The sequence below is a fragment of the Papaver somniferum genome, chromosome 7 (assembly GCF_003573695.1).
Source record: "Papaver somniferum cultivar HN1 chromosome 7, ASM357369v1, whole genome shotgun sequence".
Lineage (NCBI taxonomy): Eukaryota > Viridiplantae > Streptophyta > Magnoliopsida > Ranunculales > Papaveraceae > Papaver > Papaver somniferum.
In genome coordinates this window covers 135,778,063-135,792,683 of record NC_039364.1, presented here as the reverse complement: position 1 = coordinate 135,792,683, position 14,621 = coordinate 135,778,063, and the positions used below count along the sequence as shown (strand labels likewise).

Sequence of the window (14,621 nt, the reverse complement as noted above, 5' to 3'; positions counted from 1 at the left end):
TTTTTCAAATTACTGTATTTAAACTGTTCTCAGATAGGGGTAAATCAGGACCTTACATAAGAAAACACGTGTGCATGGTTTTCTCCGAAAATTGTAAACGTAGGGAGGATTTGGACAATATTAAAACCGTGAAGACACATGGCGGGTCCCATAAACTTGACTCCTGCATATCTGCTGACGGCGGGGCTACCCTCATGAGTCCGTGCGGTTTTAAAATCGTTTAATTCGTCGGTTTGTTTAGAAGTACTGGGTTTTATCTCCCATCAACTTCTTACGTGTACTCCACGAACACAAAGATCACAACTTCATTCAACCTCTTTTGCCACCTACTATCCCGGACCCCACCACATCAACCAAGTCTTACTTACTTACCGTCAAAGTCTCATTAACAATATTTTTGACCCAATAATAACCATTGGATTAAACTAATCTTTCTTTTTCCTGAAGCAGGATTAAACTAATCATTCTGAAGAGACTGTAGTTAGTTCGGATCTCTTTAATACCGTTGGATTCTTGAAATCTATAAGCCCAAATCTACATTGCTTACGTTAAGAACAAAAATCTCGAAATGGTGTAAGAAAAAATAATAAAAAAATTAATTGAAGTCGACAATGAAACAGAAAAAATGAAAATCCAGAGTTGCTCCAATCCATCCGTCCGTGTGAAAAGAAAAACAAAATAATCTTCCAGAATCCAAAGTAAACTCCAAGTTCTCTCAGAAGTCAAAAGGAAGAACCAGACGAAACAAAGAAACTAGTGAGGGGTTGAAGAAGAAGAAGAGAGAAGTGTCCGGGTTCTGTTTGATTGATTGAGTGAGTGAGTGAGTGAGGGGGTTGGGAGAATGAAGTTATTTCCACAACCAATAACAAGTCCAAATAGAATAGAGAAATATTCGCCAACGCTGATTAGGTCAATAAGAAGCGGTAATGGAAGGAGCAAAAGTAGAAGAAGATCATCATCATCATCAAGATTGAGTCCAATGTTTTCAATCAGAACAACAAAGAGAAATAACAACGGAAGAAATGAAACAACACTAGAACCATCTTCACCTAAAGTTAATTGTTGTGGAGAAATTAGAGTCAAAAGAAGTTCTTCAAATCAAACAACTACAAAGAAGATTGTTAAAACAAATCATACTCATAATTGGATTCAAAAGATTTTGTTCTGTAAATGTTCTTCAATTGTAAAAACCAAGAAGAAATCTAGACCAGTTTTGGGAAAATGGCTTGTTTGTCTTCAGATTGGATGTTTGCAGAAAAGGGTTGAAGAAGTTGTGGAAGATGATAATCATAATATGAAATCAGGAAAAGAAGATAAAACAGAGGAATCTCAAGATGGTCATGATGATGATAAAGGAGAAGAAACTAGTGAACCAGCTGCTAAGGTTGTCTCTGTTCCACCAAAAAATGCTTTATTACTAATGAGAAGTAGATCAGAGAGTTACTACAGACCTACTTCTTTAGCTCATCTCTTCTGGGGTTCTCCTAATGAAGAAGAAGACGAGGTTACAGAACAAAATGTAAACCCTAGATGGAGTAAAGACACAAAAATCGAAGAAAAAGATTTGGGGGTTTCTGAAGAAATTAGAAGTCCAAGAGATAAAATTGGGGATGAATTAAAGAAGACGAGGAAGGTTTTTGATCAGTTTTCACCTATAGAGCTAAGAAGAAGTAAATCTGATCCAGCAAGAATATCAGAAGAAGTAATTAATGATTCTCAAAACAGTTTATGGAGAAGGAGAAGATTAGGTATTGAATTTGAATTTGAATTTGAAGAAGAAGAAGATTCATAGATTCCATACTCTTAATAGAAATGTCAAATACTATAAAGGGGGTGTTACGATCTGTGTATTAAAACCTAATTGTTATTGTTACCCCTTTGGGCGAAAATTTTCATTTTTTTTTTTAACTGATTCTGATAGAACGATTCATTTAAGAACAAAAGAAAGGACGTCATGTTCTTCTGATGTTCAAGGGGATTTGCGTTTAAGACTAGGGACATGATTAACCTAATGTAATGATTTTTGTAATACTACTCGATGATGATTTCTAATAAGAAGATGTACGATAAAGTTTGCAACGGGCCTTCATTGATTGATACGCGAAAAGTTTGTCTTTTTCGTTTGGTTGTACGTGTAAGCCAGAGACGCACATGTCCTGGAGCACTTACCGGACTTGCAACTAAACTAGTAGTAGGTTTCACTTAATGTTGTGGTTTGGAATCACCATAGGTCAGGATCATTTCTCACTAGTAGAGGTGCTACTGTGAAAAGTAAAAAGAAGAATCTCAAATTATTATACCGAGAAGCACCGGAAGGATGGAATGAATCCATGTGATGTGTCGAGCTGCGAGACACAAGGAATATTGGCTTCTCGGGTAAAATTCAGCACAATCTAGATGAGGAAGTGATTGAGATTAGTAGGTATAAGTTGCTGTTTTGGAATTGAAAGCATGAATTAAATGCAATGCTTACCGATCGAAATTGAATGAAGGAAATACAGGAGGAGCAAAAGACAAGTTGATTGAAAAGAAAGATATATCCAGCCAAAACATAGCTGTTTGTTTCATGTTCATGAATGAATATGCAAGTTGGGACACACAACACATATGCCTGCCGCCTTGAATATGTTGTGGTCCTGCAATTATTCTTTTTTACTATATTTTCAGGTTAAAATTAAAGATGCAGAGGAAATAACTATTCATTTAGATAACGATTTGATACCAGGCATTTCACATGACTGTCCTAATCCAATTTTGATTTCAAAATCTCATTGTTTGGCATGATTAAGAAGATGTTTGTTGTGCCTGAGATTTTCACTACCAGTTGTTAAATGAAACCGTAATTTTTAAGAGTATATACCACCGATATCTGACATCTCGCAAATATATGCATGCCTGGTGGCTGGTGCATTCTTCCTTGGTCTTCCCGTAAACGATCAACAAACTCCGGCACCAGCTAGTTGTGAGGTTTTGACACTAAAACAACAACAAAAAAGAAGAAGATTTTTACTAGAAAAAGAACGAGATTGGCCGATAAATAATAATAATACTATACACATGGTATGTCCATGACAGAAAACAAAATACTTGTGAGGTTTGGTATCACCATTAATGTGGGTTCTCTTCTATTATACCCAAACCATAAATGCCTCTAAATATTTTGAACACGTCGATCTTGCTGTGCGGATCACGACTGCCGCGTTCCAAATGCCCTAAAAAAGAAGCACTACTTCTTCCGTGAGTTAAAAAGAAGAAGATTGCTCCAGCAAAAACTGGTCTACAACTTCGTACGGAATCAATAGTCAGTTCTTAGAAAATAGTATATATTTAAGGACGACAGCTCTTAGAACTACAACTTCGGTTCAGAAATCATACAACCGTTTCCCTTTTGAGCAAATAAAAAACAACTGTCACAGTTTTCTTTTCTTGTATGGGTCTAAAATTTGGAGTCGCCTTTGGGTTCATTCTAGTCTTGTTTCTATCCCGGCCGATATTATCTCAAGGTAACCTACATAGTTGAGATTTATGATAATATAACCAATTCTTGGGGTCAAATTTAAGCTTAATGTAGTTTTAGTTGTTGATGTTTCTTTTTCTTTTACAGGAATAAGATCAAATGTAGTAGAGTTGATGAAAAGTGACGAGATATATGAGATCGATTATAGAGGTCCAGAGACGCATTCCAAACGTATTCCACCTCCAGATCGATCCGGGAATGGTCATTTTAATCGTCATAAAACTACTAGTAGTACCAGTATTGTAAAGAAATCATCGGTCAATGATCACAAATTCAAAGGTCCATGAGCTCCTCCTATGTACGTACGGCCTCTTCTACTTGAAACTTCGTTCAAAAAGGTTGTGCTAGTTTGTCGGGTAACCCTTCTATTTTCGGTGTTTACTGCGCGAAGGTCTGTTCCTGTGGGTAGACAAGTACATCATATTAAGGTCATTAAAGAAGCTTCATGTGGTCCATTTATATATGTATGTATTTAAGCTTCACGTGGTCAATCTTCTCATTCAAATCATCCGTAATTTATAACTTGGAAACTGTTGTTTATATTTTTGAGTGGACCTCCATCTCTGGTAAAATTGTTCTCGCGATTAAGGAACCGACCGAAAAGAGACTAATATGCTATTTCTGCACTGCTATCTCCAGTTTTACCAACACTGCCAGATAAACGGCAACGTACATTGAGTGCGGGTATATGGAGAAGAGAATGTCTATTTGTCCAAAAATATGAGTATATAGTGTCAGATCTTCTCGTTCGTTCAGGCCATCGAACAAGACGGCAAAGAAATAATATGGTGGATAATCCAATCATGGCTAATGGTATTACAGGGTGTATTGGTTCAGGATTGCGTATGGATAAAATACTCCAATTGTTGAGTAGTTTACTCGAATCCAATTGGTTTATGGCGTTTCTTTAAATAATCTAATGGATTTTTATAGATATATAAACTAGTACAATCGTTACCATTGTGGGAGTGCCGACCGAAGAAGAATCCAAAGATGGGGTTTTTTTGTGACTATTTTCGCTCTGTTTACGGAAAAGTGATACTTTCGTTCTGTTTCGGAAAAATTGATACTTTCACCCCGTTTCAGAAAAAGTAATACTTTCGCTCTGTTTCGGGAAAAGTGAGACTCTCGCTCCGTTCCAGAAAAAGTATGATACTTTCGCCTCGTTTCAGAAAAAGTGATACTCTGGTTCCGTTCCAGAAAAAGTTCAATGAATTAATTTGTGGATCAATTGAAAATTGCCCATGCAAATGATTATATGCTTGGGAATGTTTCAAACATCATTAAGAGAGAAATATGAACTTACTGAAATTTTTATTCTAGGTAGGTTGACGAACCAATTCGCAAACCATAGATATATGAGATATAGAAATTCTGGAAGGTTGATGAACCAGTTCACAAACCGAAAGTTCAATTGGGAACAGTTCACGAACCCGGTTGGCAAACCGTGCTGAACTGAATTTTATAAGTTGGATAAATCGGCTAACAGGTGGCGAACCCGTTTCACGAACCGTACTCAGGTAGTCTAGTAGGGTTGGAGAACTCGGTTCACGAACCGTAACACCCTGACTCATGAATAAGCCCTACGGTTAACAAACCGTTGTACCAACTGTCGCGACAATGTTTAGCAGATGTTTAAAGACTTATTATTTTAATATGTTTAGCATTGCTAGAAATCTCTTAAACACTTCTAAAATTTCATTTATCACTTAAACACTTATGTGTGTGAATCATGATTAATTTCTTAGGTGTTTAAATGAACATCAAATAGCTTTAGTTCCTTGGCTAATTTGCCAAACCAGATAGTCATTGTACACGGTTCTCCAACCGACTTGTGTATAGTCTTCTATTGTAGTTTGAAGACCTAATTTGTTTGCTTGTTTCTCAAGTTATCTTAGCTTGAATTCTAAGATAACCCTGGTCTTTGAAAATTATAAATAAAGCATCTCTATCAACTGGGAAATCCAGTCCTTGACACCTTGTGTCCTAGTTGATTCTAGAGTCGTCCTCTATTCACCTTTTAGGTCTACAATTAAAAGACTTCGCGTTGGGGATTCGTGAAGCAAGGTCCGGATATCTTTACCTTGATAGTTCGTGAATCCTGATCTTGTATTTCTGTTATCAAGGTTCTTGTAATATTTTTCAGGCAAGATAGACAGTAATCGCAAAGTTCTTTTCGTCTCAGACTTTGTGATTCCTCAAGATAGATATCTAAAGAATAATCTTAATTGATCTTTCGACGATTGTTTTGAGAGGTGGTTAAGAATCTAGGCTGCTCTTCGGGAGTCGTAAGTTCTGGATTTGTGAGGTTTGCTAGCTTGTCTGTTGCAAACAGATTTCTACCCTTGATATTTGATCTAAACAGAAATCAAATAGGCTTATCTGGTAGAGGCAGTTTGGTATCAAAATTCTCACTTCGGTGAAGCAACTCTTAGGCTGTAAAGGATGCCAGCTAACGGAATCAAGTACTTAGAACATTACAAGGTTCAAGAGACATAAGGAGTGTGAATGTAACTGAATTGCTTGGAGGATGGATTCGGTCTCAACTACATTCCAGTCTGAAGTCTGATAGTATGCTAGTGTCTGTAGTGACTTAATACAGTGTGGTGTTCAATCTGGATGAGGTCCTGAGATTTTTCTGCTATTGCGGTTTCCTCGTTAACAAAATTTCAAGTGTCTTGTATTTTTCCTTTCCCGCATTATATTGTTTATCTTTAGAGTTGGATTTTCCACGGGTTTGTATGTATTCAATCTAAGTAGATACATCCGCTTAATTGTAATCGATTAGGAGACTAGGTCCTTGTAGAATTCGTATCTTGAAAGATAGATAACAAGTTTAATTACTTGGCAGAATTCCGATTGAATTATTTGGGTACAACTAGATTGATCTTGGATATTGATTCTTGAGATCATCCAAGTACTCTGCTTAACAATCAGGTTCAGGACCTTGTATCTATGTGCATACTTATTGAGTAGAGGCTGAGATATTAACTCTATATACATGTCGTCAAGGATCATTAAGTTGATATACTTGCAATTGTATTAAGTTTTGACTATATAAGTTGACGAATGAAAAAGTTGGGTGTATTTAGTATCCCCTGCGTTTTCAGTTACAATTACAATTACAAACTCATTAAAAGAAATTGGAGAAAATAAATATTAGAAGAGAAAAATTGGGGAAAACAAATGTTCAGTTAGGGTTTTGAGAGAAAAAAATTCAGAAAAACATCAATGAAATCTTTCAAAGAAACCTTCGGACAAAAAAGTAGATCTACATCAATAAAAAATAAATGAAATCAAGATACAAAAAAAGGTAAAAAAAAAAGAGTAGGAGAAAGAGTATCCGATCTAGTAGAAGAAGAAGAAAGTACAAATATAAAAAAATTACAAAAAAAATTATGATTTTGAACAAAAACATTCACCAAATTGAAAATTTCTGAAATTTTCAGCACTGATCTATGCATATTGGCTGCAAATTTTTTTTTAAGAATATAATTTATAACATGATTTGGATGAATGCATAATTTTCTCACAACCAGAATATGTGCATATTTAGTCAAACTCTCAAAATCAAACAGGATCTTACAAATTTGATGTGTAGATATTCTTTGCACAAAACGAGTGTCTGCATGATTTTCGCACATATCAAGTTTGTATATTGTTGATATTAAAAGCAAAAAGTTTATGATATGCAACTTCTATATTTGCTGCAAGAGTGCATGAATTATCCACACTTATATTTTGTGTGCAACTGGTACATACATATGGTCTTTTATTGTGGATAACTAACAAGAGAGCTCCCATAGAAAGTTAGTTAACACTGTGAATAGTAGATGCACTCAAAAATTACCATAGACAATAACTGTACTATAGAAAATATTGTGGATAGTAGGTGCACAACAAAAACATTGTTAATAATAGTTGTACTCTAAAATGAATGAAAACAAATAAAGAAAATCGTTTAAACAATTTAAGAATTCTAGAAAATGAAAATTTTATAATCGCGTTTATGCTCGTTATATATGTCTTTTAAAAAGCCGTTCGAATATATATAATTTTTCGAATTCCGATGTATAATTTTTGAGATATATTATACTTTAAGTTTTGGTCGACAATTATACCTTATGAAGGATAAAGTTCCTACACAATGACATTCCTACTATTAAATATACCTCATGAAGGATAAAGTTCCTACACAATGATATTACTGCCATTAAAATTTCTTATTGTGGAAATTGAATAAATATCTCTGTTTTTTAGGATTCTTCACCGATACTCCTAACTGGTATATTTTAAGCATTCAGGGTCTAGTTTTTGGCATATCTAAAATATACCGGTTCAGTTTCATTATTCAAAAAAATACTAGTTCATTTTCATTATCCGCTTAAAATATAATTTTTAGGGGTATTTATACAAAGGAAAAATGGGGGTATGATAGGTGTAAAATACACCTTGATTTAATATCTATTGGTTATGCTTTCTTTGCTATTTTTCTTGTAAATTATGTATTTTACGCGTGTTTTTGAGTATTAGGTACTCTGGAGTCATACGGAGAGAAAGAAGAAGAAATTGCTCAATTTGAGTTGTGCAAAAAGGTCATTTTACAGGCGACTGATATATGGAGTCGACCCAAGGTTAAGGGGCAACTCTATTTTGGAGAAGTATTAAAAGACAACCAGCAAAGGTTAAGGGACAGCCAGATGGGTAGCCCTTATCCAGAAGATAGGTGTGTTGTTAACACCCAAAGCCAACCCAACCCTAAAAGCGAGAGTTTATGTCTATCATTCATTTATTCTCTCAATCATTATTTGCATCTGAGATTGAGAAGAAAAGTTAGAGCAGCATCCGCTACTGTTGATCCGAGATTGAGAGATGAATTCAAGATTAGACAGAGCTAAGAGAAGAAAATGATGAATCAAAAATGGGGTAGTTGCTTCCATGAACATCAGATGGAGATTGGGTTCGAATCAAAGAGTAATTAGTGTTTATTGGACGATGTTGATGAATTGATGATGTTCAAATATCAAAGAAGATGTGCTGTAGAGGATGAAATTAGGGTTTGTATGCAACTGAAAAACAGATCAAAATTCAATTCAAGTCGAGGCTAGGGTTCTTGAGATGAAATGAAGATTGGGTTCTGTCAATTGAAGAGAATAATGTGTTGGTCACGAATTAAGGGTTTGTTGGTGGCTGAAATTGTAGACTGATGATACGGAAGAACAAGGATTCAAACATAGAGAGGAGAATCAAAGATGGGAGATTTTGAGCATCAGAAATGGGGTTTAATAAGATGATGTTGCTGCAGAGCAAGTCTTATGGTGGAATCCATCCATCTTCCATCTTCCACGCCACCTCAGCACTTGGAACTGTGGATGGAAGCGCAAGTGTAATGGTGGAATAGTAGAAATGTTATTCTTAATAACGCTAAAAAAACGCTATTAAGAATAGCACTGAGTGCTATATTAAGAATAGATCTGAGCTCTATTAAGAATAACGCTTTTTTCTCAGCCGTTAGATTCTCAACAACTCAGTTTAATCTACGGATAAAAAAAAGCGTTATTCTTAATAGCGTTTTTTGTCTTTTAGCGCGTTATTCTGAATAGCGCTTTACGCTATTCTGATTAGCGTTTCCATGGATTCCACGGACCTTTCCACCAAATCATGGAACCCTGCTTGGATTTTATGTGGAAGACCCCAACTTGGAAGCCATTAGACTTGACATTCCATGGATTTTCCACACTTGGAATAGGTTGGATTCCACCATAAGACTTGCTCTGATCAGAGAATGGGTTCTGTGGTGTAGAACTGAGCTGGATGAAGATGAAAGCTGGTGATGAATGAGTTGCTGCAGAAGAAAAGAATTAAACTGTGAATGTTAGATGTATGTGATAGGTTCTTAACAGGTGAAGAAAAGAAAGGCCTGAATTTGGCCGGGAAACACCAGAAAAACCGCCGAAACTCGGCCAGTTTACCATTCAAGTGAGTCAACCCGATCCAGCTCAGTGACTAAGACCTACTCAGACGACTCAGACCTGAATAAGACCAGATGAGTATCCTCCTCATTGACCATTGACTAACGAAGACTGTTAGATTGACGGTCAACCTTAATGGCGCTACGACGGAATACTCTGTTATCATAGAAGAAGATTCCAGACACCGATATCACTGTTCCGGTGCCGTTTCAGGCAAGATTCCGGTGATACCGAGAACTTTTTCGGCGAATAAAAAGTGCAGATATTTGTGAAGAATTCTCTAGACTCATGGGTTTGAAGGATTGGGCTTGGATTTGGAAGAGAAGATGAAAGGATTTTAGAAAGACAAGGACTTATAAATTGAATTACTATGGGAAAGGGAGTCTATTCCTAAGAGGATTGCAAGCAAATTGAAGCCTATAAATAGAGAAGTTCTCTACTTTTCTATACATACTTTTACACCTTTTACACACTTCTACACTTTTACACACACTACATTTTGGTTTTTGTTTGCTTTCTCTTTTCTTTATTCTTTGTGAACTTCAAAACTATGAGTAGCTAATTTTATTATTGATTGGGGATGAATTACTATTTCTTAACATATGATTTGAGTTTTATTTTAAAACCTACTTTGAAGTTTTCATATGATTATCGTTTGTTTTTACTAATAAGAATGTTTATGCTTGCATGATAGATGATCGTTTAGGCGGCCAACTAAGTTGATTTTTTATTCAATCTAAAGCTAGTAAAAGTTAGGGAATATGTAATCGTTTCTTGATTCTTTACATAAGTAGAAAACACGAGACCTTGCAAAGGAATTCCGTGGAGCAATTGTGTGTGAAAACAACGGTAGAAAGTGAACCGAGCGAACCGAGTTTAATTACTAGTATTAAACCTAAATTCATAAATGTTAATTCGTTCGAGCGAATTACATCTTGTAAGCGAACCTCAAGGTGGTTCTTTAAAATATAATCTGATAACTAAGCGGACATGTTACTCAGTGAAACGAGGAATTTTGGGGTTAGCTAAACGAACCTGCTATCCTACGGTTGGTGATAATCTGTGACTAATGGAAAAGAACATAACCTGAACCATTGTTTTGCAACGAAGAACGATTCCTTGTTCTTGTCTCTCTTATTGATTTCAACTTTATCTTTTTACTTGCTTTGTTTATTTATCTTACTTTATAAAATCTAATACCAAAACCCCTCTTTTGTGACATCATAAGACAACTAAAACCTCTTGCTCCTTGCGGGAACGAACTTGACTACACTATATTACTTGTTAATTAGGCGGAAAAATATTAATTAATTTTTTGTGGTTAAGACACGCATCAAATTTTGGCGCCACTGCTCAGCTTTAGTTGTTTTTTCTTTTTGTTTTATTTTTTAGATTTTGTTTTAGTTTCTAACTTTCTTTCTAGAATTTTTATTTTAGGTACTAGTTTTCCATGTATGGTGGACAAGAGCAAACATATTACAACAATCAATACGGTTTTCAACCTCAACACTATGGCAACTTCCGACCATCCTTAGGATATAATCAAAACCAATCTTTTGGTTATGATCAATATCCTAGATAACCTTATGAATATTCTCATACATATCAACAACCTTATGACAGGTATGTAAATTGACAATCACAAGGATGGGAGGATAATTATGCTTTTGATCAGAAATTCTCTAGTTTTGCAGATAAGATGTGTACCATGATTGGGGATCTTCAACAAAAGTTGCAAGAATCACTACAAAACCAGCTGTTTGAGGGTGAAAATAGTTTCTGCTGATTTTGGTAATTTCGAGTGTGTAGGTGAGAAACGAGTCTAAACCCTAAAAAATGTACTACAAGGGATTACTTTGATTCGAGAGATAAATATGTACAAACCCGGCCTAAACCAAGAAATGGTCGTTCCAGACTTGCTTCGGTCACAAAATGAAGGAGAAGGGTTGGTCTAGGGAGGGAAGCGAAGAGAGTGTTGAGATCAGAATAGTTGATTCGGGAAAAGTAGTTGTTTTACGACTTGTATCAGGAAGTGGAAAGCTAACATATTGGAAAGCTAATAAGTGATTTCTGAGTGTTGTATTCTCCTGACCAAAAACTTTCTTTGATGAAAATAGCTGAGACCTATTTATACAAGTCGCAACGAAACGTACCCTGGTCTCGTAAGAAGTGAAACGGTTGAGTAAATGGAAGAAAGTGGTAACGGTAACGCCTGGAATTGATGTTTCCATAATGAAGGAAACGTTTCACCATTACTTCTTGTATTTACTAACCGCCTCACTCTTATGACACTTTCCTGTAACAGGCATAGTGTACGCCGCACGCTGTAAACCGCCAGACCAATACCCTGATGAGAATCCCCCAATTTGTGACATGTTTTGATGTCTCGAGTTTTTTCGTGGAAAACGTGTAGCATGTTGCTACCTGTGGCATGGAAAAAGGATTTGGCGTTTGTAGCCAAGTTGGTGCCTGACCAGAGAGTTAGCATCGCAGCCAAGACATTGCCACGATTCGTTTGGTGACAGGTTTGTACGGATGAGATCTGCATCTCAGGAGGAATGGTAGCCGTAGATTGTTGCAACCCTTCATTTAGCAACCAGCGGCATGGTTGCAGTGGTTTCATGCTCTTGGCACGGCCAAATTAGGGTTTTGGCGTCGTGGCCAAGAGATTGCCACAAATCGTTTGGTGGCAAGTTTGTATGGCTGAGATTCGTATCTCAGGAGGAAGGGAATCCGTTGATTGTTGCAACCCTTCGTATGGCAACCAAAGATATGGTTGCAGTGCGTGAATGCTCTTGGCACGACCAAATTAGGGTTTTGGCGTCGCGGCCAAGAATTGGCACCGTGGCCAAGAGATTGCCACAAACTGTTTGGTGGCAAGTTTGTATGGCTGAGATTCGTATCTCAAGAGGATGGATGGACGTCGATTGTTGCAACCCTCCGTTTGGCAATCATCAGCATGTGGTAGGGCCGGCATGGCATTGGCATATTTTAGGCGCGGACAAAAATTAGGGTTTTGACAAACGGTGATGTTTGGCCTTGGGTCGGAAGTTGCCATGCGTTAGGTGGCGGACTTGGATGGCTGAGATCTGCATCTCATATGGACGGGTAGCCGTTGATTGTTGCAACCTTTCGTTTGGCAGCCAGCGGCATGTGGTAGGGCCGGCATGGCTTTGGCAGATTTTAGGCGCGGCAAAATTAAGGTTTTGGAAAACCGTGATGTTTGGCCTTGGGTCGGAAGTTGCCCTGCGTTAGGTGGCGGACTTGGACGGCTGAGATCTGCATCTCATATGAAGGGTAGCCGTTGATTGTTGCAACCTTTCGTTTGGAAGCCAGGGGCATGTGGTAGGGCCGGCATGGATTTTGCATATTTTAGGCGCGGCGAAAATTAGGGTTTTGGCAAACCGTGATGTTTGGCCTTGGGTTGGAAGTTGCCATGCGTTAGGTGGAGAACTTGGACGGCTGAGATCTGCATCTCAGATGGAAAGGTAGCCGTTGATTGTTGCAACCCTTCATTTGGAAGCCAGCGGCATGTGGTAGTGCCGGAATGGCTTTGGCATATTTTAGGCGCGGCCAAAATTAGGGTTTTGGAAAACCGTGATGTTTGGCCTTGGGTCGGAAGTTTCCATGCGTTAGGTGGCGAACTTGGACGACTCAGATCTGCATCTCAGATGGAAGGGTAGCCATTGATTGTTGCAACCCTTTGTTTGGAAACCAGCGGAATGTGGTAGGGCCGGCGTGGCTTTGGCATATTTTAGGCGCGACCAAAATTAGGATTTTGGCAAACCGTGATGTTTGGCCTTGGGACGTAAGTTTCCATGCGTTAGGTGGCGAACTTGGAGGGCTGAAATCTGCATCTCATATGAAAGGGTAGCCGTTAATTGTTGCAACCCTTCGTTTGGCAGCCAGCGGCATGGATGGCATGGCTTTGGTGCGGAAGTGTGGGTGGCACGGCATGCCATTGGCACTATGGTGCGGCTGGCATGGTTGGCATGCCTTTGGCGCGGAGATGTGGCTGGCACGGCATGCAATTGGCACGATGGTGAGGCTGGCATGGTTGGCATGCCTTTGGCGCGGAGATTTGGCTGGCACGGTATGCCATTAGCACGGTGGTGCGGTTGGCATGGTTGGCATGCCTTTGGCGCGGCAATGTGGCTGGAACGGCATGTCATTGGCACGGTGGTGCGGCTGGCATGGTTGGCATGCCTTCGAAGCGGATACGTGGATGACATGGTATGCCATTGGCACGGTGGTGCGGCTGGCATGGTTGGTATTCCTTCGGCGCAGAGACGTGGTTGGCATGGTATGCCATTGGCACGGTGGTGCAGTTGGCATGCCTTCGGAACAGAGATGTAGCTGGCATGGTAGGCCATCGGCACGGTGGTGCGGCTGGCAGGTTGGCATGCCTTCGGCGCAGAGACGTGGCCGGCATGGTATGCCATTGGCACGGTGGTGCGGCTGGCATGGTTGGCATTCCTTCGGCGCAGAGACGTGCCTGGCATGGTATGCCATCGGCACAGTGGTGCGGCTGGCATGGTTGGCATGCCTTTGGCGCAGAGAAGTGGCTGGCATGGTATGCCATTGGCAAGGAGGTATGGCTGGCATGGTTGGCATGCCGTCGGCACACTTGGTTAGCATGCGCGGCTGGCATGTGCGGAGACAATGCCAGTCGACACTTGAGGGTTCTGTCGTGGAACATAGTGTTTAGAAAAAAAGGTACCCCGGTAATTTTACGCAGATATGTTGAATGGTTCAATAAATGTGCTAGTGGCGACATTATTACTCAAGTGTGACGTCACTGTTTGACTAAGGTTTTACGACTTTAACCCTAAGCTAAAAACCACCATCAACACCAGCAACCCTATGATTGGGAGGAACCACATCGAGAAATTCAAAGGAATTTGGAGAAATCATACGAACAAATTACTCAACTCGATTAAAATAGGGATGAGCAACTCCAAAAACTTCAAGACGACATTGCTAAAATATGGAGAGACATGGATCAGCACAAGAAGGATAGAGATAAAAAAGAATTTTTCTATCAAAGCAATAAATATTCTAATGTGCCTATGGTGTGTAGTGAATATTTGATCGATGATTATGTTGGAAAAGGCAAATCTTTGGAGACTTTT

General features: G+C 38.6%; 1 protein-coding gene and 1 long non-coding RNA gene across 2 annotated transcripts; both read left to right on the top strand.

Moving 5' to 3' along the window:
- Window positions 1-841: 841 nt before the first annotated feature.
- Window positions 842-2,784, top strand: LOC113295277. The gene is made up of 2 exons (XM_026543626.1): window positions 842-1,702; window positions 2,668-2,784. The coding sequence occupies exons 1-2, from the start codon at window positions 842-844 to the stop codon at window positions 2,782-2,784; spliced, it is 978 nt and encodes a 325-aa protein (XP_026399411.1).
- A 380-nt stretch (window positions 2,785-3,164) lies between these two features.
- On the top strand, window positions 3,165-4,071 carry LOC113292996. Its single transcript, XR_003331991.1, has 2 exons — window positions 3,165-3,503; window positions 3,605-4,071. It is a non-coding gene; the product is annotated as an uncharacterized LOC113292996 (long non-coding RNA).
- Window positions 4,072-14,621: the final 10,550 nt, after the last annotated feature.

Coding starts and splice junctions, on each gene's coding strand:
- LOC113295277 (XM_026543626.1), top strand. CDS start 842: ATGAAGTTATTTCCACAACCAATAACAAGTCCAAATAGAATAGAGAAA. Junction 1,703..2,667: donor CAGCAAGAATATCAGAAGAA/GTAATTAATGAT, acceptor CTATATTTTCAG/GTTAAAATTAAAGATGCAGA.